The sequence below is a fragment of the Ursus americanus genome, chromosome 18 (assembly GCF_024610735.1).
Source record: "Ursus americanus isolate L20-20 chromosome 18, mUrsAme1.1.p, whole genome shotgun sequence".
NCBI classification, from domain to species: domain Eukaryota; kingdom Metazoa; phylum Chordata; class Mammalia; order Carnivora; family Ursidae; genus Ursus; species Ursus americanus.
Genome location: NC_142144.1, coordinates 19152928 through 19176592, shown reverse-complemented (window position 1 = coordinate 19176592; position 23665 = coordinate 19152928). Strand labels below are relative to the sequence as shown.

At 55.5% G+C, this 23665-nt stretch overlaps 1 protein-coding gene across 6 annotated transcripts in view; it reads left to right on the top strand.

Moving 5' to 3' along the window:
* Window positions 1-19722, top strand: part of COL27A1 (collagen type XXVII alpha 1 chain) — a 134512-nt gene extending 114790 nt beyond the window's left edge. For 5 of the 6 annotated variants that reach the window (XM_087869436.1, XM_045791099.2, XM_087869437.1 and 2 more), the window contains 20 exons: window positions 2031-2087; window positions 2270-2323; window positions 2870-2923; window positions 3173-3226; window positions 3980-4033; window positions 4116-4223; window positions 4723-4830; window positions 5721-5828; window positions 7859-7912; window positions 8432-8494; window positions 8886-8939; window positions 9082-9117; window positions 9249-9266; window positions 9503-9538; window positions 9820-9846; window positions 12525-12590; window positions 13072-13240; window positions 14177-14286; window positions 16097-16315; window positions 17666-19722. In XM_087869436.1, the coding sequence (XP_087725562.1) occupies window positions 2031-2087; window positions 2270-2323; window positions 2870-2923; window positions 3173-3226; window positions 3980-4033; window positions 4116-4223; window positions 4723-4830; window positions 5721-5828; window positions 7859-7912; window positions 8432-8494; window positions 8886-8939; window positions 9082-9117; window positions 9249-9266; window positions 9503-9538; window positions 9820-9846; window positions 12525-12590; window positions 13072-13240; window positions 14177-14286; window positions 16097-16315; window positions 17666-17812 (1596 nt within the window). In that variant the 3' untranslated portion in view covers window positions 17813-19722. The remainder of the gene's footprint in view (window positions 1-2030; window positions 2088-2269; window positions 2324-2869; window positions 2924-3172; window positions 3227-3979; window positions 4034-4115; window positions 4224-4722; window positions 4831-5720; window positions 5829-7858; window positions 7913-8431; window positions 8495-8885; window positions 8940-9081; window positions 9118-9248; window positions 9267-9502; window positions 9539-9819; window positions 9847-12524; window positions 12591-13071; window positions 13241-14176; window positions 14287-16096; window positions 16316-17665) is intronic. The other variant, XM_087869435.1, reaches the window with a different exon arrangement.
* Window positions 19723-23665: the final 3943 nt, after the last annotated feature.

Genomic DNA, 23665 nt, shown 5'->3' with positions numbered 1-23665 from the left:
TTCCCAAGGGAGACCCCCAAGCACAACCACCATCACGGCCCTCCGCAGGAGGTGTCAGTGTCCCACATGACAGATGGGGAAACTGAGTCTCCAGGATGCTTAAGGACGAGGCCAGGACCAGTGGGAAGGTGGCAGGACCAGGACGCACACTTTGATGTCAGCCTGTGCGTCCCTAACCGGAAACGGGCACTTCGATGAGTTGACACGCTGCGCAGCGGGTGAATTTCCCATGGGGCATGTGTGTCTACAAAGGTGGTGTCTGGAGGGATTGGCAATGAGACTCTGGGAACAAGGAGAAGGGGGCCTCCACCAGCTTCCTGGTGCTAAAAATGCATCCCCGAACTATAGCCACAATGTGGGGAGAGTGGGGGAGATCTGTATAGCTGGTTTTCGGTTCACACCACCCCTCAATTTCTGTGTGGCCTTGACTAAGACCCTTCTTTCCCGGGGCCTCAGTTTCCTCATCTGTAAAATGGGCCGATAGTCACAGCAGCATAGGAATGCTGTATAGATTCTATGGAACACCTCCCGGAAGCGTCTGCCTCACACAATACACTCAGTAAACACGGCCCCCTTCTCCAAAACGCCCCCGTCCAGCTGTCTCCCTCCATGGTGGGACTGAGACTTGGGACAAAGAGCCATAGAGAGGGGTCAGGGAAGAGAGGGAATCCCCACTCCCTGGGCCACCCCCTTGGATACAACTGGTTCTAAGCCTCGGGCCAAGTCCCTCCTGCTTTTGGTCTCTGGCCACAGGAGCCACAGAGGCTCTGGGCCAAGGCACTAGAGCTGCCAGCCCTCGGGACTGATTTGGGCCCGGGACGGGCTCCGGCCCCAGGGATGGCTCCCTCTCCTGCCTCTCGGGCATCCCCCTCCATCCCCGCCAACAGTCAGGGGGCCCGGGGTGCCCCCACTTGAGCCTCCTGCCCAGAATGCACCCCCATGGGAGGTGACACCGGTTGTCTGGAGCTGGAACATTCTGCGCCCTGGGGCTCTGCCACTTGCTCTGATTACACCTTCCCTGTAGCTGGCATGCGGCCTCCAGCCTCCTGTCTTGCTGGTGGCCCAGGGCCCAGGGTGGCCTGCCAGGGCTCAAGGACCTCCCCCCTAACCCCTACTCCTCCTGCAATCCCTCGGACTACATCCACACTACACATCGTCCCTGCCGTTATTGGCAACAACAGCCAAGTCCATGGCCACCTGAGCCCCTACTATGTGGGTGGTAGCGAGCTCTCTGCCCTGGGTCCCAAGAACAGCTCTGCAGGGCAACACGATGCTGTTTCACAGATAGCAATCTGTCTTATGGACAAGACTTCCAAACTGGCCCACAGCTGAGTGCAACCTGGGGTCTGCTTCTGGGGCTCCCATCCAGGATAGAAGGCTCCCGTTAAAGCTGGCTCTCTGCCCACTTTATTCCAGCAAAGATGGGAGAAAGCGACTCTTTTTCAGGGCTGAACCATGGGGCAGCCCACATGGCCTCTCTGTGCCTCAGTGTCCTCCTCCGTAAAATGGGGAGCATACCATCACCTGCTTCAGAGGGTTGTTGGAAATATTCAGTGAGTGCCTGTGCCCACCAGCTGTCGGAATTATTGTCGCTCCATGCTGAGCACCACGCAGGGACTTTTTGCATCATTTTCCAGAATCCCCACCACTTCCCCCTGGGTATCGCCATCGTCCCTTCACCCCACCTCAGCCCCATTCCCCAGCTGAGAAAAAAGAGCTCCGAGATGGGAAGGGACCTGTGGAGGGTCCGAGCAGCCAGTCCTGTCCAAAGCTGGGTGTGACCAAGATCTCTGCTCTGAGCTGCCTGGGTGTCCCAGCGGTCTCACCTGCGCGGAGGTGTCCAGCAGGGGGCAGTGAAGAGCACTGCCTGGTCCCAGAGCCCTGGGTAAAGGCCCTGGTCTGCCCGTTCCCTCTCCGGCCTTAGTCTCTAAGTACATGATGAAGGCCCTTTCCACTCTGTGTGGAGCGTCTGGAATTCCCCACATGCGCCAGGAGCCAGAAGTGTGTCCTAAAGCTGGTTGTGTCCACAGGGAGAGCAGGGTGAGGATGGCAAAGCCGAGGGGCCCCCTGGGCCACCTGGAGATCGGGTAAGCCCCCTTTTCTGTCCCCTGGGCCACCGCCAAGGTGGAGCCCTAGATTCCTGGAGCTCTAGATTCCTGCTGTGGGGAGGGCGAGGCTGAGCAGGGGTGAGGCTGCTGCAAGCATCCGAGGGGGCGTCCAGGGAAAGACCTGATAGCCCATACTTAATGTTGCCGTCCTTGTCACTCAGGGCCCCGTAGGCGATCGAGGAGACCGCGGGGAGCCAGGGGACCCTGGATACCCTGTAAGTATCACAGCTCCTACCCAATGGCAGCGCCACACATGGCGTGCCACGGCAGCCCTCCCCACTCACCGGCCCCCTGGCAGGAAAACAGCCTTCGCCAGGAGACAAGCCCTCCCTCCCACCATTCGTGTCCAGCTTGCAGCACAGACCCCCCGAAAGAGGGCTCAGGCCGGAATTCATGCCGGCAAGGGGAGGGCTGGAGGGAGAGGGTGAGGTTGGGGAGAGAGACCCCCTCCTCACAGGGCCTCAGTCTCCCCGTTTTTGGCCAGATACAGCTCTCCGGACAGAAGCAAGAAACCGCTGAGTGAGCACAGGGCCCCCATCAGGCTCCACCCCTCCCCTCCATTCCCCTCCCCTCTCCTCCCCTGCTCCATCCTTGCTGCCAGGGTCATCATTTTGCAGCTTCGCAGATGAGCAATCTGAGATGGGGACAGTGACACACGGATAGGAAGAGCAAGGGTTCGGGGGCTCCTCCGGGTCCGAAGTTGCCCCGGCCCCTGGCCACTCCAGGCTGGGCCCCCTCACCGGTCTCTCCTTGGCTTCCAGGGACAGGAGGGTGTGCAAGGCCTGCGTGGAGATCCAGGCCAGCAGGGCCTTCCCGTGAGTGGTGCCCCCGTCCCATCCCCCTCCTGCCCCAGGTGGGTGGGCAGCAGTGGGGGAGGGAAGGGACCTTCCGTGCAGGAGGGCCTGGGGCGGTCTACTCTGGTTTCTCCTGCCCTGATGCTGGGGGCACCCCCAGAGCCTGCAGCCCCAAACCCCTCCCGCCCCTCCCCCTCTAGGCGGACACTGGCCAGCCTCCCCGGGAGAGAATCCTGGGGCCGCTTTGCATCCTCTCACCTTGGTTTGCAGGGACATCCGGGACCCCGGGGGCGGCTGGGACCCAAAGGATCGAAAGGGGAAGAGGTACGGGGGCTGAGGTCCACCGGGGACCCTGGGAAGGGCGGATACCCCCATCCAGGCACCAAGCAAGTAGGAGGCTGGGCTGGCGGGCACCCCGCAGGGCCTCCAGGAAGGGGACCACCTGTGGGGCCAACAAATCCCACCTGTGGGATTTGAACCCAGGGCAGTCGAGAGCCACTGCAGAAGAAAATTTGGAGAGGCAAAGGTCCGGAGGAAGGAGGGAGGGGTGGACAGGGATGATGATGGTGGGAACTGAGGGGCGGTCGAGGACTTTCCCACCTTGCACCCAGAGCCCTGTGTCTGCCTCCCCTGAGCTTGAGCCAGGGCTGTCTTCATGCCCTCGGCCTCCCCCAGCTGTGTCTCCTTCACCCGCACACCATCTCCCCTCACCCCCACAGGGATATAGCCTCACTCTTGAGAATCAAAGGATCCTGAAGCCCAGCCAGCCATGGGCCCAGGCTCCCCCTAGGAAACTGCCAGTGCCCAGAGCCCCGCCAGCAGAGGGAGCCAGTGGGGGCACAGGGCCCAGAGCAGGGGTGGGGACAACACCAGCAGGTTCCAAGGCCTGCCCTGCGCCGGGGCTTCCGGGCCAGGGTGCTTGGACCCATTTGCAGATTCAGATGCTGAGACCCAAGAGGGGGAGGGGCAGGGCCGGGCCACACAGGAGCCCATGCTCCTTTCAGACCCCCTTCCAGAGCTCCTAGGGTTCTGTCCCTCCTCCAGGCAGCCTCTGTCACGTGTCCTTTGATATTTCAGGGACCAAAGGGAAAGCAAGGCAAAGCTGGGGCACCAGGACGAAGGGGGATTCAGGTGAGTGATCCGCAACCGGTCCCCTCCCGCCTGCCTCCCTGCCCTCCACAGAGGCCCTCATCAGCTTCTTTTATATCCCCAGGGCCTGCAGGGGCTGCCAGGGCCTCGGGGCGTGGTGGGGAGACAGGGCCCCGAGGGTGTCACAGGACCAGATGGGTTTCCTGGCAGGGATGGTCAAGCAGGACAGCAGGTGAGCAGGACTTGGGGTTAACAGATGGTGTCTCCCTTTGAGACAAGGTGTGTTGTGTGTGTTGGGGTCTGGGCAGGGGGTGGTTCTGCCATAGGCCATGGGCCAGGAGAAGCAGGTTTGGAAACTTGGAAGGGGCAGAACCAACATATCCAGAAGTTTCCTGCATGGGCAGTCGCCTTATCCCTGGGGACCTGGGAATGTGGCCCTTCTAACTACTCATGCCTGGACCCAGAAGGCCCTCCCCTGCCTGGGGGGGGGGGTGGAACTTCTGGTTGTAAGGTCCCTCCTCCTCCCCACTTACAAATCCGCAGGTCTCATGTTTCACTGGTGTCACCCCCCCCCCATCCTCATGCACAGGCAGGATGACCTCCCTCCTGGGGTCTGACCTCCTCCTCTCCAGTTCTACCCAGAGTTCATCGGGACTATGAGACATCCTGCCCCCGGGCTGCCTTTTTTTCCTGAAACATGAGAGGTCCTCCTTTGCCCTCTTTCTTTACAGGGGGAGCAGGGAGACGATGGGGACCCTGGCCCCATGGGCCCTGCTGGGAAGAGAGGAAATCCAGGTGTGGCCGGCTTGCCTGGAGCACAGGGGCCCCCAGGATTCAAGGTCAGACACCTGTTAATCGACTTGGCAGCCTTCCACCCCTTCAACCTTGGTACTAACTGCCGTGACATTGATTATAATGCTGACATGGGCACCCGTGTCCTGGCCTCTGTGAAAATGGAGTCCATGGCACTGACATTTCTCAGGGGTCCCTGCCCCAAACTTGAACCTGACTTACAGGAAAGTTTATCCAGGCAGCTAGAAATCCCGGGCCCTACCAGGCCTTTAAAACAGGCGACTGGTTATTGAGTTGTCCTTGGGCGCCCTCTTGTGGCCATTTGTGGAACAGTAGCTGTTGCTTGCCTCCAGGACCCTCTTCCAAAAGGCATCTTTTTAGCAAGTTTCCCTGAGCGGTGGGGGAGGCAGCCATGAGTCAGTCTGAGCCCAGGGCTGCACACAGAAGGGAAGATTGAGATGAATGAATCAGACATGGCTCCTCTGGCCCTCCCCAAGCGCGAGGTTTAGTTGGGGAGAGGCTGGAACCTTCTGTGGGAACGGCAGGCAGGGGGAGAGGGGGCCTTGTCCCAGGGAGGATTTAAATGTGGGGAGAAAGACAGGTGGCATCCCAGACAGGAGGAAGGGCGGGAGCAGAGGTGGGGGGTGGGTGGGAACTTCATGGTCTGCTGGGAGGAAACAGTGAAGAAGAGAGGCAGGGTGGGAGAGTGGAGAGGAATGTGGAGCTTGAATTCCAGAGAAGAAAAGAGGCTGTCCTCTTAAGGAGGCTAAGGTTCTGAGCCCCCATCAGGCCTGCATCTGAGCCCCAGCATCCTGAGATGTCAGCTGACCCTGTGGCATCACTATTCTGTCTCTCCTAGCCCCCCCCACCCCCTCCCCTAGAACCATTTTCCCCTCTGGTCATTTTGGTGTGTTTTGTTTTGTTTTGTTTTTTTAAGGGTGAAAGTGGGTTACCCGGGCAGGTGGGTCCTCCTGGCAAACGAGGGACAGCGGGTGGAACCGGGCTTCCCGGGAGCCAGGGGGAGCCAGGATCCAAAGGCCGGCCGGTGAGTGAGCCCCAGGGAATACAGATGTTCTCGCACTCGCATGCCCACAAACACTCATGTTCACACATGCGCACACAGGCCCGGAAGCCTCCTGCCTGCTCTGTGACGAGGGCAGAGCGACACCCTCTCTGAGCACCAGATACTCCTCTGCCTCCCCGGAGTGGGGCGGAGGGGAGGGAGGAGGCCGAGGCATGAAACCTGAGCGGTCCCTTCAGAACGAGGACAGGTGGTGGATCACGAGCTGATCCCCAAATAGCCTCATATCTAGTAAAGAAATTCAGTCTGTGGTTTAAAACGCATCTCACGTGGAAAACTCGAGGCTCAGAGGACTTCACTGGAGAATTCCAGTAAAAGTTAAGGGAAGAGGTGATACTGATTCTGCAAAAACTCTTCCAGAAAATTGAAGTGGAAGGAATACTTGCCGGCATATTCTGTGAATCCAGCATTACCCTGATTTCAAAGCTGGACAGAAGACATTGCAAGAAAGCACCAATGTACCGCAGAAATATAGATACAGAAATTCTCAACACGGTTTTAGAAAAACCAATCTAAGGATGTAGAAGAAAGACGGTACGTCAAGACCAACTGAGGTTTATCCCAGGAATGCAAGGATGGTATACCACTTGAAAATAAGTCAGTATAATTCACCATATTAACAAACTGAGAAAGAAAACCCATTTGATCTTCCCAGTGGATGCAAGAAAAGCATTTGGCAAAATGCAACCCCATGTCTGCTAAAAGCGCTCGGCAAACTTGGTATGGAAAAGGAGCTTCCTCAGCTGGGAAAAGGGCATTCCTGAAAAACAGTCAGCTAGCATCATACTTAATAGTGAATGGCTGAACGTACGTTTGTTTTTTCCAAGAAGCAGAAACGAGTGGAAGATATGTGTTTTCACTGCTTCTATTCGACGTTGTGCTGGCAGTTCCAGACGATGCCATAAGGAATGAAAAATAAAGAAAAGGCATTCATATCAAAAAAGAAGAAGTGAATCTTTTCATTTGTAGATGAAAGTATTGTCTAGAGAGACAATCCAATCCACAGTAAAGCTACTAGAACCAGTGAATACAGCAAGACGGCAGGACATCCGCTCAAGATGCACAAAGGAACTGTGTCTCTATACACTAGGCACCATCAGAACTTGAAATCTAAAAAGCAATACTATTTATAATAGCAGAGAAAGAGGGAGCACAAGTAGGGGGAGGGGCAGAGGGAGAAGCAGACTCCCTGCTGAGCAGGGAGCCCGAGGGGCTCGATCCCAGGACCCCGGGATCATGACCTGAGCTGAAGTCAGACATGTCACAGACTGAGCCACCCAGGCGCCCCAGAACGGTAAACATTTTAAAAGACCGAGCAGACCAAGTGTTGGCAAGGATGTGGAACACCTGGAACGCCCCTCCTCTGCTCGTAGGAAAGTAAAACGTACGGCCGCTTTGGAAACTAGCTGGGCAGTTTCTTTCAAAGTTAAGCATGCCCCTGCCACCTAATCCGGGCGTCCAGAATCGTTCACACCCGATCACTGCCCGCAATGGCATCCATGTGAATAGGAGCAAGGTCCTGCTCTCTCTGAGCCTCAGTGTTCTCATCTGTGAACAGGGCGTGCCTTCCCCGGGCGGAAGTAGGAACCCACATGCGTTCTGGTCCGTGCAGAGCCCCTGGCACATAGAGGCCTACAGCCAATAGGCTGATTCTGAGGGACGCAGTCCTTAACAGAGCCTTTGTGATGGGTAGGAAGAGTCTTCGTGTCTTTTCATTCTCTTCCTTGAAGACCTGGGACAGGAGGTCCTAAGTGTTCTAGAGCGTTCCTCATGGAATCCCTGAGCTGGCCTCCACTGTCTCATGCGACAGGCATAGGCTCCTGCCCCTCGGAGCCCAGGCTGACCGGTGTCTAGTATGTGAGCCGTCCACACTCATCTGATTACCTGGAGTCGCTGATGTCCATGGGAGGAGGCAGGCGCCGAGGTCCTGGGTGATCGGCTGGGCATCCTTGTCCTGGCCCCACTCGCCCCATCTCATTTCGCTCTCCCCGCAGGGTGACTCTGGCGAGATGGGCTTCCCAGGAATGGCGGGCCTCTTCGGACCCAAGGTACAAATCCCCACTCCACACTGTTCCTGTTGGGGTTCCATCCGTCCACCTCTTTGTTCGTTTATCCATGTATTCACTCAACAAAGATTTCTTGAGCACTTACAATGTGGGCTGGAGAGCTACCAGAATCAAGCAGGAACATCCTGGTTCCCCAGAACTCACATGCCAGCGGGCCTGGGTTCTTGGCCCACCTCCCCAGTTTTCCTGATCTGTGCATTAGACAAGTTACTTTGTAGCTGCAGGCCTCAGTATTATCATCTATAAAATGGGTATGATAAGCATAGAGGGTTGTTGGAGCAGTGAAGTAAGAGCAGAGGCTCTCAGCCGTGTAGCACAGAGCCGGCATGCTAGTACCTGCTTAATAATCGTGGACGTTCGTTACTCTTCCTGGAACCTCTCAGGTAAGGCCTCTCTTGACAGGGAGGGCAAAGTTTGGCCAGCCCTCAGGGGTCATGGAGCTGCTGCAGCCCCGACCCAGGGGCCCCTAGACGCACACAGCCCTTCCTCTGCCTCCCACAGGGCCCCCCTGGAGACATTGGCTTGAAAGGCATCCAGGGCCCTCGGGGGCCCCCTGGCTTGATGGTGAGTCCTCTCCTGCCCTGTCCTAGCGGGGACAGTCACCCAGGCCAAGGCTGGCCAGCCGTCAGCTGGGTGGATGCATGCCCTTCTCCTTCTGCTCCTTCACGCTTGAGCCCCCTCTGTCCACAGCCTCCGTTGCCATTGCCATCCCCTTGCTTCTGCCGGTCCTGCTAGCGGGGCTGCCACCCTCCCCCTTTCACCTGCTCCCCTCCCCCCTCATAGCGCCCTCAAGGCACGCAGGGGAGGCCCAGAGCGAGCATTGCCTGGTCCCGGCTCGAGGAAGTCTCCCTTCCATTGCCATGGGACACTCAGACTGCCATCTCCTCTCCTGTCCCTGTGACTCTGTTCCCCAGACCCTGGGATGAGGACACATAAACCTTTCTCTCTCCTTCAGGGAAAGGAAGGCATCATTGGGCCCCTTGGAATCCTGGGACCTTCGGGACGCCCGGTATGTGTAGGGGGCTAGCCAGAAAGACTGCGGGGGCCAGTTTGTCTCTGTGACCCAGAGCCAGCCTGAGCCTCAGTTTCCCCATCTTGGAAATAGAACTTCCTCTCTGAGTCCTCTCTTATGGGGCCGTGATTTATTGCAGGGTCCAAAGGGTGACAAAGGAAGCCGAGGGGACTTGGTGAGTTGATGGGCTGGGGGGAGGGCAGTGCTGCAATGGTTGGGGGGGGGATGGGAGGGGTTGGGGGATGATGGCAGGCAAGGCTCAGCCTGATCCCCTGACTGTCTCTCTGTGCTTCTGTCCTCTTCCAGGGATTGCAAGGTCCGAGGGTGAGTGGGCTGGGGTATGGGGGCTGGTTTGGGGGAGTAGGGCAGGATGGGTGCTCTGGGTTCCCCTGCCCATGACCACTGAAGTCCTCAGGCGTGTTCTTTCCCTCTGGACCTCAGTCATCACATCGGTTCCCCTCTGTGCTGGAGGCACCACTGTCCCTGGGTCTCGAGGAGGCCTGGGGTGGGAAAGATGGAAGGCCTTTGACCAGGGCCTCACTGTTCTTCTCTTCCTCCAGGGTCCTCCTGGTCCCAGAGGGCGGCCTGGCCCACCGGTAGGTACTCGTGCACAGTGCCCCCAGGAACTCCAAGGCAGGAGGCGGAGCTCCTTTGAATGAGACCCAGGGCTTTGCCGGCAGGTGCTTGTCTTGGCCCTGACCTCACGAGCTTCCCCAGACTCTAGGAGAGCATAGAGCAGCCCTGGCAGGACCGGGCCTCTAGACGAGCAGAGACCAGCTTTGCACGTCCTCTCGTGCCTGGACGGCCCCTCCTGACAGCCCCTCGGGCCCCCGCACCCCGTCCCTCTCAAGTAGTGACTGATCCTCTTCTTTTGCAGGGTCCGCCAGGGAGCCCTAATCACTTTGTAAGTTGGAGAATGTTCTCTTTTGCTTTTTTGGGTTAAGGTCTGGGAGGGCAGGGGGTAGTTGGCAGCTGACCTCTTTCTGGGTCACAATAGCTAGACCCCTAAGCTAGGCCCAGGGACACCCATGTGCTTGTGGCCTTCCATCCCGGACCCGGGACTCTGCAGCTGCAGACGGAGCCCTGAGCCAGAGGGTGGGGAACCCCAGTTGTAGGCAGGTTGTGTCCCCGACTGTGAAGCCGGGAAGATGCTGCAGCGGCTGGGCTCCAGGTCCTGTCAGCGTCCTCGGTACAGACCAGCTGATTGGCCAGGGTCTAAATAGGTTCTGCTGTCAATCTCAGCTTGGGGTTGGGTGTCCCCCATACCGAAGAGCACCTGTGGGACACCAGCTGGGTGTCCTACAGTTCGACTCAGTTCTGACACTGTGCACCGGGCAGAGCATTAGACCCCGCAGCTTCCCAGTCCTACGGGCCTCATTCCCCGTCCTGCCCACCCCAGATGCCAGCTTGTCACCTGCGCTCCTGGCCGACTGGCTATAAACCAGAGGTTCCCATGCCCCCATCGGCGTCAATTAATGTGCTAGAGCAACTCACAGATCAGAGAAACATTTTACTTACTAGATTGCCAGTTTATTATTTTAAAAAATGACAATAACTCGGTAACAGCCAGATGGAAGACAGGCACAGGGCTAGGTGGGAGGCAGGGGCTCAGAGCCCCGTAGCCCTCTCCAGATGGCCACTCTCCCTACATCACGCGGTCACCAACTGGGAAGCTCTCTGAACACCAGCCTTTTGGGTTTTCATGGAGGCCTCAATGTGTAAGCGTGAAGGATGAAATCATTGGCCGTGAGTGATTGATTCAACCTCTATGCCTTCTCCCCACCCCGGAGGTGCAGGGGGGGGGTCGGGACTAAGGTTCCAACCCACCTGTCACAAGGGTGTTTCCGTGGGTTACCTAGGGGCTTTCCCAGAGTCCCCTCATTAACATGACAAGAGACTTTTATCAGGTTTTAAGTGTTCGGGTGCCAGGAAGAGAGTCAAAGACCAAATCTCCATTTCTTATAAATCACAGTATCACAGGGTCTCTTCATCTCAGATTCTGAGTCCAAAGAGGGTCAGGGCAAGGGAGCAGACTGGAGGAGGGAGGCTGCGTTCCTCCCTGGTGGGTACCTGCCTGAAAGTATGGCTCCTCCCAAGCCGCCCCCCCCCCCAGGGCTCCCTCCCCATGTTAGTACGGCACTGGCTGAGGGTTACAGTCAGGCCCTGACAGCATCCCCTCCCCCCCGGCCCTGTCCCCCTCACAATGGTGGGGGGGCAGGAGCCCTTGGGTCATGAGCCACTCAGATTCTCTGCTCTTCTCATCTCTCAGCTTCTCACTATCCGACACCCCCATCCCTCCCCACCCCCCGCCAAGCCAGGTATCGTCCACGAAAATGAACTGTCGGCCCTGGCCTCCCCTCCACACCTTCTCTAGCCCTTCTCATCACTAGGGAAGCCGGACAGCTAAGGGAAAGGGAAAAGATCCAGAAAAAAAATGCTTTCCCTGTAAAAAAAGGAAAATGCGAGGATTTTGAATTTTTTGCACGGTAGCAGATACAGTGCGTGTGATAGGCGGACACTGTTAGGCGCGCTCCTCCTGGATGAGCTCATTTCTTTCCCTCGTGGTTCTGAGAGTGTTACTGTCATGCCCATTCTCAGGACACGGACGCAGAGAGACGGGTAAGCAACTGCCCAGATCCTGCAGTGAGCGAGCAGCAAGGCTGAGATGGAACTTGGGAAATCCCTCTCGAGTCGGGGCTCTGGACCTCTTGGGCTTTACTCAACATCAGAGTCTCCCTGTCACTGTCTGCACAGCCAGACCGCTTCTGGCAAGCCCTGTGCTAGGGCTGGAGGTGCAGGTGTGAGACAGAGTTACACAAGAGCAAGGGGCCGCCCCCCAGCCTGGGGGCGAGAGCACCAGGAGAGAGTGCCCCCCGAAGCGGACATCTGTAGGATGAGTATAGGGCAGGGTTTCTCAACTGCAGCACTCGTGGATGTTTGGGGAACAGATGATTCTTTGTTGCGTGTGATTGTAGGATGTTTGGCAGTATCCCTGGCCTCTACCTACTAGATGTCCTGCCCCCTCCTCCAGCTGTGACAGCCAAGAAGTCTCTAGATATAACCAAATGTCCCCTACAGCACAACATTGTCCCTGATTGAGAACCACTGGAAGAGGAGATAGGCAGGTGGAGCATTGGAGGGAAAGAAGAACGTTCCAGGCAAAGGGAGCAGCATGTGCAAAGGCCCTGTGGCCAGATAGAGCATGGTGCTTAGCAACTTAGCAGTCCGATAGTGTGTCTGGTGCATCGAGCATATGTGGCCCAGAGAGGAGAGGCTGGGCCAGAGGCCACAGCACTCGGGCCAGGTCTTATAACCACATGGAGGAGTTTGGACTTAATCTTGCAGGCAGGGGAGAGCTATGGAAGTGCCTGGAGAAAGGGAGTGGAAGGATCAGCTCTGACTCTCTTTGTAAGTGGAGGAAGGACAGAGAGTTGCACAGAAGGCAGGTGACTTGGCCACGATCCCACCCAGGAAAGTGGGTGGGAGAGCTTGTGCTCAGACCCTGGGTCTCCCTCTCAGTGAGTCCGGGGGCATCCTGGGAGGGAGGGGACAGGATACACACCCTGTCTTCTCTTGGCACAGCAGCAAGATGACCTGGGAACAGCTTTCCAGACGTGGATGGACACAAATGGAGCACTGAAAGCAGAGGTACCCCGAGACCCCTGCCCATATGGGATCCCTTCCTGGGGGAGACAGAAAGGCTGGCTCACGTGTGGTCAGTGGCCTCCAAGTGGCCTGCCCCAAGATTGCCATGGCTTCTTGGTTCCCTGAGCGGGAGGCTGGGCAAAGTGGAAGCTGCGTCAGCTCTCTGAGGATTCACAGTCCAGGGAGAGGGCAGCCTGCAAGAGCCCGTTGTCTTCCTTCCATCCCGGCGGTGGTCAGTGGAAAGACGTGGGGGGATTTGCGGGATTTGAGTCCACAGCCCAGTGTCCTGTACCCTCTCGTGGCAGCCCCCACCCCGTTCCTGGCCCCCAGTTTCCTTATCTGTCAAGTGGAGGGAGCCCCATCACGCCCCTAGGAACTCAGGGACGTCTCCTGAGTAGCGGGAACTTGGGGCCATGGAGGCTAAGACCCTTGGGCCAGGCCAAGACCTCAGGCGGCCGGTGGCCTCCCTCTCTCTTCGCGACAGGGTTACAACCATCCGGACCGGCTGGTGCTGGACCAGGGAGGGGAGATCTTTAAAACCTTACACTACCTCAGCAACCTCATCCAGAGCATTAAGACGCCCCTGGGCACCAAAGAGAACCCCGCCCGGGTCTGCCGGGACCTCATGGATTGTGAGCAGAAGATGGTGGATGGTACGAGGGCCAGTGGGGTCTGAAGAGGGGGCTTCCTGCCCCAGGGGTGGAGCAGGCGGGGCAGGGGAGTTCCGGGAGGGGTGGGGAGAGGGAGCATTCAAGTCTTAGTTCATTGGGGCCAAGTTTCCATCCTTGGGGAGGCAGGCACATGAGGTAGTCCCTTATCTGCTCAACGGTCACTGAGCCTCGCAATATGGCAGACCTTGTGCCTCATGGGGTGGGGACGAGTGGTTTTACCCTTTCAGAGGCCACAGATCTGCAAGCTGGGGACGACCATTTCAGTGCAAGGAGACAAGAGCTTTGGCAGGACAAGGCCCCAAGGGCCAGGAGGAGACAGGGGACTGGGTGGGTTGGGAGGGGGCTGTCATTGATGCCCTGAGAGCCAGGATTTCCCCCTTTTCTGTCCACACCACTTCCCTCCACTGACAAGAAGGTGGACCAGTGGCTGGTTGTCCCACTCTTTCGGCTGTGGGGTCTTTGGCTCCCTTGGAAGCCCCGGGGGGAAACCAGATGCCAGCAGAGGTGTCTAGCGGGTGGGGTGGAGGCCTGGTTCCCCTCCTCCCCCAGCAAGCCCTGGGAGGATCACTAGCCTTGGGGGAGAACCCATTCAGCTAGATGAGCCCTAAATCCTTTGGGCTAGTGATTCAGCCTCTCTCAGGCCTCGGCTGCCCCCTCTGTAAAATGGACCCTTCACAGTAGCCGCGTGGGCAAGCGCTCAGCCACTTGGCCCCTCCGGGGCTCTGCCAGCTGTGAGCTCTGCCCAGAGCATTTCCTTCCATCTCTGTGGCTCCTAGAATCCTTTTCTGCTCCCTTTCCCAACTTCAGGCCCGACTGGGGCTCAGTGGGTCCCGAGGTTCAGGGTCCACCTGCTGAACCAGGCGCTGGGCTCCCTCCCCCGCACATACATGTACCATCCCCCCTCCACTCCGCCTGCAGGCACCTACTGGGTGGATCCGAACCTCGGCTGCTCGTCTGACACCATCGAAGTTTCCTGCAACTTCACCCATGGTGGACAAACGTGTCTCAAGCCCATCACGGCCTCCAAGGTACCTGTCGGCTCCCTATCGGCCGCCGACTGGCCCTCTCTACGCCCACCGGGCCCTGGGTCACCGCCCACCCGAGTTTTGGTCTGAGCCTTGACTGTCCTCTGCGTGGCTTCTTTGGGACCCTCGCCAAATATCTAGAATAGCATAGTTAGCCAGGCTGGCCGGGCTTAGAGGACCAGGAGCCATCAGTACGAACTAGGTCATGGCGCCCGAGGTGCGCATGCAGGTTCTCGCTAATGCTCAAATGCCTGCTTTCCACGGGCCTGTCTCTGGGCTGAGCGCTTGAGGTGGCTCAGGGCAGCTCACCAGCAAGCCAGGGCGGCCGGCGGCTGTGGGGTGCCACAGCTCCCCTGCCCGGGGTACCCCACGGGGGATTGTGGGTCTGCTGGGGTGGCCAGTCCTCCGTATGGGAGGATTCAGGCTCCAGGGAGAGGAGCCCACCTGCCTCTAGGGAGGTGGGGACCCAGAGACCCATCAGGCCTCCTGGGGAGGCTGCAGAAGGTGCCTGAGGCTGACTGGGTCAGACCCGGGGTTTGGGAAGCTCTACGTGGGCCAGCCGGTCAGCAGGCCTTGCTGGGTTCTTACCATATGCCAGACACTGTGTCAGGCACTGGGATTTACCAGGAAACACAGTAGCCTCACCAGTGACCGCCCCCCCCCCCCCGCCAGGCCCTTTCCCCCTCTGACTCTGACTTGAAGCCAAACTCACCTGGCAGAGGGGTGAGGCCAGTGTTGGCACCTGCATGGGTGGCCTCACTGTCCTTCCGGGTCACCATCCCTATCAGGAACAATGACCACCATTTTGTACTGGTCTCAGCCCATAAAATAACCAACTTGGGGGCTGGACCAGCCCTGTGGTTACATGATCACAAGATGCCCTTCATTACCAAGAAACTTTGAAAAAATAAAGGTTTGCTACCTATAGGACCTGGAAATTGCACAGCACACCGGGGGCCACCCAGCCAGGATGCTGGGAGAGAGAGAGAGAGCACACAAGTGTGTGGGGGCCTGGGGTTCTGCTTTTATCGGGGTCCAGGGTGAGGGGCTTAGGGCTTCCTGGGCTCACTCTTAATTGGTGAATTTAAAACATAAGAGCAGGAATTTAAAGCACAGGAAGAGAAAAAACAAGCGGCCCAGATGGCCAGCTTTGGGAATCTTGAAGTCTAAAACAAAGTAGGCTCTCAGGGAGGCGGCCGGCCTCTTCCTCTAGTCCGTGGCTGGCAAAGCATTTCTTCGAGATAGCGGCTTTGGAGCGGCTGCCTAGGCAATCAGAGCTTCAGTCAAGCGCTTGTATTACACAAAGACAAACCAACCGTCCGGGCTTTCAGGGCACCCACTGAAGCCATAAATGCCATCCTTGCTGGAGGTCACTGCCATTTCTGGCATCTTGGGACTTGGAAAGGGTGGGGAGGTCACTTTCCATTTCTCCTGCACTTGAAGAGCCTCTCAATCTTGGGCTAGTTCCTCTTCCCCTCTGGGCTCTGGGATCCCCACTCAGCTCCAAAGACAACCCCCACTCCCACACACCCATGCAGTGGGGGGTGGATCGGGTGACTTAGGACCCTCATCGATCTGGCTTTGCGGTCAGGCAGGCCTTGGCGCTCTCCCTTCCTTGTTACTCCTTGGCTGTGGACCAGTTCACACAGACCTTAGTTGCCCTGTGTCTCAAGTGCGCCCATGTCTGGGAGCGAAGCTGGGAAATGCTTACCAGGAAAGAGCTCCTCCCTGCGCCCTGCAGAGAGAGGGGAGGGTTTCTGAGAGCCTTGGGCAGCCGGCCTGCCCCTACCTCACTTCTGCGTCTCTGCCACAGGTCGAGTTTGCTGTCAGCCGGGTCCAGATGAACTTCCTGCACCTGCTAAGCTCTGAGGTGACACAGCATATCACCATCCATTGCCTTAACATGACCGTGTGGCAGGAGGGCACGGGGCAGACCCCGGCCAAGCGGGCTGTGCGCTTCCGGGCCTGGAACGGGCAGATCTTTGAAGCAGGGGGTCAGTTCAGGCCGGAAGTTTCAATGGATGGCTGCAAGGTAACCCCTGGGGCCCCTCATAGGTCCCTCATGCACGGACAAGTTGAAAAGATGTGTTTTTATTATAAAATAGTATATAACAGTCAGTGTAATGCCTACTGGTATATCGCATGAGTATATTATATCATATAGGGCTAACATGGTGTTAGTCTAATATTGGTAAATACACATAATTTTTATCTTTGTGTAATAATTTTATTACAACAGTTTTATAAAATCCCTTTTATTCACTATCCTCTCTGGGAAACTTCTGAGAGAAGATCGGCTGATAAAAATTCCACAGCTGATAAGTGTTGTACTTACTTGCAAGGCTGCTTGTCGAAGAATGTATTTCTCTTCTCTCTGCCCCCGCCCTGGCCAGGCTAATTTCTTCTGTTAACGTTTTTGGTTATTTTTAAATACCTAAGAAGGCGTGGGTTGTTGGTGGAGAGGGAGTCAGAAAGTTGTCCAAAAAACTAGTTTCACAAGGTTAAACAAAACTAGTAATACACAGTGTTAGTGAGGATGTGGGGAAACCGACAGTCTTGCACAAAGCTATCTGGAAAAAAATTGGTAGAGGCTTTCGGGACAGCAGCTGTATAAATACAGGGATACCTCAGAGATATCGTGGGTTTGGTTCCAGACCACTGCAATAACGTGACTATTGCAATAAAGTAAGTCTGATTAATTTTTTGGTTTCCCAGTGCATAAAGGAGTTATGTTTACATTATATTGTCGTCTATTAAGAGTGTAATAGCAACATGCCTAAAAAAAACAATGTCCATATCTTAATGAAAAAATACGTCACCGATAAAAAATGCTAACCATCATCTGAGCTTTTCAATGAGTCATAATCACAGAGCAGAGGCCGCCAAAACAAATGCGAAAATGCTGAAAACATTTGAAATGTTGCGAGAATTATCAAAATATGACCCAGACGCGGAGTGAGCAAATGCTGTTGGAACAGTGACACTGACACTTGCTCGATGCAGGATCACCACTAACTTTGACTTGATCAAAACCACAGCATCTGGGAAGCTCAGGGACGTGCAGGGCAGTAGAACGAGGTGTGCCCGTACACCCAACGTATATGCAAAGCCTCAGAAACGTATCGTTCCACGCAGCTGCTTCTAGAATTTGTTCTAGGCAGACGAGAGGAGCGTGCACAGAAGTTTAGCTGCAGGGATACTGGTTACCGCATTCCTTACCGAATAGACATAGTAGAAGCAATCTAAGTGGACGAATACAGGTCTTTGCTACAGAAAATGCCATGTGTCCTTTACAAACGGTGAGAAAGCTGATGGGGACACGCACACGTAGGTGATGAGGGTTGTGATGGTTTTGTGTGTCCCCCTTTCCTTCTCCTCTCAGGTCCAGGATGGCCGCTGGCATCAGACGCTTTTCACCTTCCGGACCCAGGACCCCCAGCAGCTGCCCATTGTTAGCGTGGACAACCTTCCTCCTGCCTCATCAGGGAAGCAGTACCGCCTCGAAGTTGGACCTGCGTGCTTCCTCTGACCTCTGACCTCTGACCTCTGACCTCCTGGCTCCTCGAGGCCTCGAGGGGGAGGGAAGAGGAGGAGGAGGCAAAAGGAGGAGACCTAGGGGCAGGGGCAGACCCGGGAGAGGCCGCTCACCTGCCCAAGGATCCTCGGGTAGACCCCAGCTGTTGTCTGCCCGGTAGAAGTGGCTGGAGAAGGGGGGGGGTGGCAGGGAACTGAGTATCCCCGGGACCAACTGATCCCAGCTCAGCCCCAAAGACCAACCAAAGAGCCAGCCAGCACGAGCTGGGCCTGCAACCCGCCTGAGCCCCGCGGCCCGTCTCCCAGCTCTGCGGCCACCCCCTGCCCTCCCCAGCTTCCTGCCCAAAGAGCCCCACGTTCCAGCCAGCTTGAGGGGAACGGGCATCTCGCCAGCTGGTCCCTGCCAGGGAGCTTCGATGTGCAATATTGGAGAGGAGACATGAAAAAGGAGAAAAGGAAAGAAAGAAGTATATATATTTTATTTAAGCAAACACAAAGAAGGTGCATTACTATTTTTTCACCTGGGAAAGAGGTGAGAGAAGGAGCAGCCAGGGGGTGGGAAGCGGTGGAGGCCGAGAGGGGGCGGCGGACCCTTGGGGCTGGGGGTACCCATGCTAGCTACCTCCCACTGTGAAATCGCTGGTGCTCGCAATTGTCTCGTAGTGTATGTGATTTTTTTAAGGAAAAAAAAAAAAGCCTATTTAAGATTCTGAAGGTGCTACCATTTTTGCCACAGTCTTTGAAGAACCATTTTGATGTGGGGTATTATCCACATTTTACTCTCTCCTCCAAATGACAAAGTTTGGAGAATCTAAAAATGTTCCTAGGATCACCTTTGTGCTCATCAGGTAATCGACTGAGTGGGGGGAGGGCAAGGAAAAAAGGAAAAAAAAAAAAAAAAGCAAAGCCAAAAAAAAAAAAAAAAAAGGAAGAAGAAGAAGAAAAAAAAAAAAAAGGAAAAGAAAAAAAACCTACCAGAAACAGAAGCAGAAATATTGATCTTTTAATTTATGGATTTTGAAATGTTTGTCCTCTTAAGGCAGGAGGAGGCCTGAGCATGAAGGATTTGGGCTTGGACTATCATGGCCCTGGAGGGAAGTTAGGCCTGTCCTGGAAGTTGGGATCTAGACTGGAAAGTCATGGGAGAAGCCTTGACCTTGAAGAAACCAGTTTTAAGAGCGGTGTTGGGTTGGCGCTGGCCTTGGAGGTAGAATATGAATTTGGAGCCATCTTACGAGGCGCCATACTATTCCCTAAGATTCTCCCTTCCAGGAGCTTGTCCCTTCCAAGATGTGGCCATCACTCTTGCTTTTCCATCGTCATTAAATCCTCTAGAAACCTGGCGTCATTAGCTCCAAGTGTAAATGTGGGCTGAGGAGAAAGAATAATTCTGGGGACCTCGGGGTTCAGCCTGATGGGGAGAGTCAGGGTCATCTGAGCTGTCCTCTATCAGAGAACCAGTCAGCACCCAGCTTGTATTTTGAGGTGATTTTAAGTATGGAATTATTTTTCTAGAAGGGGAAATTTTATGTGAACGTCTATTTGTGTCTTTTTTTTTTTTCCTCTAAAGTGTCTCTTTGGGAATTGGATTTGATTTTCATTATTTAATACCTCAGTCCGGCCCATCTTCCCCGCAGACACTTCCTGAACGCCTCGCCCTCCCGCCCCAGCCCAGACACTCCCCACGGAAGTGTGTTGTAGCGGCTCGGGCCTCATCTCAGCCCTCGCTCCCCCCCCCCCCCAACCCCGCCGCCAGTCTCCACCTGGCCTCTGTCTCGTTCTTGGGATTTTCTGCTGTCCTCGTGTATGTCTGTCCACATGTCAGTGTGTTAAGACCCCAGTGGGTTCTGTTTCTCCTTTTCCCTTCTGGATTTTAAATAAATATTTAAAAATGAGGCAATGGAATGATGCATCCGTGGCCGTGTGCTTCTTTGAAAAGCCCAAAGGGAGGTTTCTGGCCGGGCTGGGGGATGAGGGATGGTGGGGAGAGAAGATGCTCACAGGTTGCTGCTTCCCCCAAAGGAGGTGAGTAGGGGGAGATATGGCACCAGAGCGGGGGAGGGGTTGCTAAAGGTGTGGGGGATCCAGGTCCCATGGCATATTGGTTTCGTAGGGTTGCTGTAACAGTACCACGGACCCGGAGGCTTAAAACCGCAGAAATGCCTGCTGTCCCAGTTTCGGAGGCTGGAAGTCTGAAATCCGAGTGGTGGCAGCCCCACCATCCCCCTGATGCTTCTAGGAGAGGTTCCTCACCTCGGTCAGCTTCCAGTGGCCCCAGGCATTCCTCGGCTTCTAGCTGGGACACCGCAGTCTCTCTGCCTCTGGACGCACGTGACCTTCTTTCACCCTGTGCGGCTCCATGTTCCCATCTTTTTATAAGGACACCAGTCCTATTGGATGAGGACCCACCCTAATGAGCTCATCTCAACTTGACTACGTCTGCAAAGCCCCTATTTCCACGTAAGACCACTTCCCATCCTGAGACTTCAACATATCTTTTTGCGGGACACAGTGCGACCCGTGACACATAGGGAGAAGGTATTTCAAGGTTAACATGAGCAATTCCTTTTTCTTTTTTTTAGCGGAGTAACATACACAGAAGACTTAACCAGTCATGACATTTAGTAGAGTCACCATGTACAACCTGTGCCACCATCGAGTTCCAGAACATTCTCATCACCCCAAAAGGAAACTCCATACCTGGGAAGCAGTCGCTCCCCACTCCCCTCTGCCCAAGCCCCTGGAGAACCACCAATCTGCTGTCCGACTTTGCCTACTGCGGGCATTTCACATAAAAAGAATCCTATCTCACATCAACAGAATCCTGTTTTGCGGATGGGAAAGTTCAGTCCATTCAATGTCTGCTCCCTGCTCGCCGCCCCCCACCCCGAAAGCTCACAATATATGACCATCTTTCGGGTAACATGATTTCAAGATTCATCCTTGTGACATGTACCCATACAGTACTTCCTTCCTTTTTATGACTCGATAATATTCTACAGTTTGGAGGTACCGTATTTTGATTATCCGTTCATCCACTGACGGCCACTTGGGTTGTTTCCATCTGGAGATGCTTGTGGACACTGCTTCAATAACAGCATTTCTTACCTTCTTGAGAGAGGCCACGACAGCACGTGCCTGGGACGGAGTGACAATCTGAGAGATAGTTAGCCAGATTTAGCAAATACATAAACAGGACCACTCAGATGTTTGAATTTCAGATACACACTAGCTACTTTTTTTAGCATAGTTATGCCCCCATGCGATATCTGGGACATATTAGGACACATTTATACCTGCTGGACCTGGAACCCATATCTTCCGACCCTTGATTCAGAGTTCTTCCTTTCTTAGCTTGGTCCTTCCACCCTGGGACCTTGAACGAACCAGAGCCTTTCTGCCCTTCTCCTCTAGGAGAAAGAACAAATCATTAGCAGTTGAATTTATAGCCGGAATTTTATTTAGTTTTAACACTTTGCTAGAAGTTTCCAGGTTTTCCAGGTCATCAGTGCACATGCAGCCGGGTCTCCCCACCCCTCCCCGCACCCTGCACCTGCCCCAGGCAGCAAGCACCGGGTGCTACCGCTCTGCCGTGGCTTGAAGAGTCCCAGCCACAGAGGCTAGAATTCGTGGTCTGGAAGGGCTTGGAGATTCCCATGTCGCAGACACACCCTGGCATTTTATGTAGAAGGTAACTAAAGCCCAGGGAAGTGCCCGAGCTCACCTGCCGAGGCCAGGGCGAAGCCTCAATTCAAACCCAAGACTGCTGACAGGGGGAGTCTCAGAGTGACCCCCTGGGATTAGCAGAGCCAGCAGCACCTGGGAGCAGGGCACGAATGCACATTTTCAGCCCCAGTCCAAACCTACTGAATCACAAACTCCCGGTTTGGCGCCCAGCGATCTACGTTTTATTAAGCCTTCCCAGGGATTCTAGGGCATGCTCAAGTCCCAAGAATTGGGGCCCTGCGCTATTTCCTAAATCTGGAAAATGGTTTCCAAAACTGGGGGGAGGGGGGATGCCTTGGAAATGAGATAAGAATGTTCTTTCATTTCTTTGAAAATAAATCAGAAATGAAAGGGAGACAGAATGGCTTGCTTCAGTTGAATCCTTTCCTGAGGTCTGCCCCCTGCTGTCACCCCCAGAAAGTTGGCCCCGCCGTTGGATCACACCTCCAGCTCTGCAGAGCGGAAGATCCAGCCCTTCAGGCGTCTGTTGTCCCCACAGGAAGCTCTGTGAGGGCAGAGGATGGATCTTGTCCTCCGCTGTCGCCACAGAGCACAGCATGTTGGAGGCGCTCAAACTTGTTGAACGATGCTCGCTGGAACATTTTTCCTTGACATGCATGTCTCAGCAGCCCCTTCCCTTCTCTGGAACATTTCCTTGACATGCATGTCTCAGCAGCCCCTTCCCTTCTCTGGAACATTTCCTTGACATGCATGTCTCAGCAGCCCCTTCCCTGTGCCAAGCCTTATGCGGGCACTGGAGTTCCAGAGACAGGTGTGACAGGGCGTCTGAGGGGCTCTGAGTCTGCTGGAGGCCACTGGTGGAGTTGGACCTTGCATGGTTAAGGGTTAGGAAACCCAGGAGCAGGAGACCAGACTGGGTGGGCTGGGGGTGCGGGGAGCAAAAGGAGAGTGTGACCGATGCCATCCCAGCACAGAATAGTCAGGGGGTGACACTCCGTATTAATCAGGGTCTCCAGAGAAACAGAACCAATAGGGTGTGTGTGTGTACGTGCGTGCGTGCGTGTGCGTGCGTGTGTGTGTAAGGAACTGGCTCACACGATTGTGATTGCTGGCAAGTCCTGAGATCTGCAGAGTGAGTTGGCCCATTCAAGACGCAGGAGAGCAGATGGTATCATTCCAGTGTAAAGCCTGGCAGGCTGGGGAGCCAGCAAGAACCAATGTTTCAGTTCACGCCTAAAGGCAGGAAAAGACTGGTATCCATCGCCACCAGTCAGGCAGGAGGAATTCTCTTACTCAGACCTTTAATGTTACTTAAGTCTTCGACAGATTAGATGAGGCCCACCCACACTTGGTGGGTTCGGGGGAAGCAATGTGTTTTACTCAGGTTATGCATTCAAATGTTAGTCTCATCTAAAAACACCCTCACAGCTACGCCTAGCATGTTTGACCGAATATCTGGGTACCCCACGGCCCAGTTAACTTGACACATAAAAGTAACCATCCCAAGCTGAGGCTGATAGAGGATGAATGAAGGTTTGCCAGGTGAGGAAGGACATCGGGAAGAGAAGGAACAGCACCTGCCAAGGCTGGGAAGTAAAGGGAGGACTGCCTATTTGGGGAACGGTATACTTGCTCTTCAAAATGACGTGACGGGGTCCTGGGCTGGGCATAGGACAAGCCGCAGCAGGCTGCGCAGGACAGCGGGGTCCGGTTCTGTTGGCCGAGGTGGGTCTGAGCCACAGTGGGGCACCGTGGAGCTGTCCAGGAGGCAGCTGGCTGAGCTGGAGGGCAGGAAAGAGGACTGCGTCAGAGCTCCAGAGGCGTCGGCAGCCTCTGCAGGGCTCTGAAGCCTGGAGGGGGTGACAGGGTCAGGAAGAAGGGTCAGAGGGGAAGAGAAGGATGGTTATGTGGAAACCGTGGCACTCACAACTCTCAGTCGGCATTCCAGGAGGGCCTCTGGGAGCTGGCCAGTGAGGCCTCTGAAGCTGGGCCAGCGCCTTCCCAGCAGGGGCAGGTAGGAGGGTGTCGGGGAGCAGAACACAGCTCTTTGGGGGCCGGCAGCCACTATGGTTCCCAGTCTCTCGTTGCACAACTGAGTGTTAGGAAATAGGCAGAGTGGACTTCCCAGTGGGGCCAATCCTGTGTTTGCTCTGTCCACAAT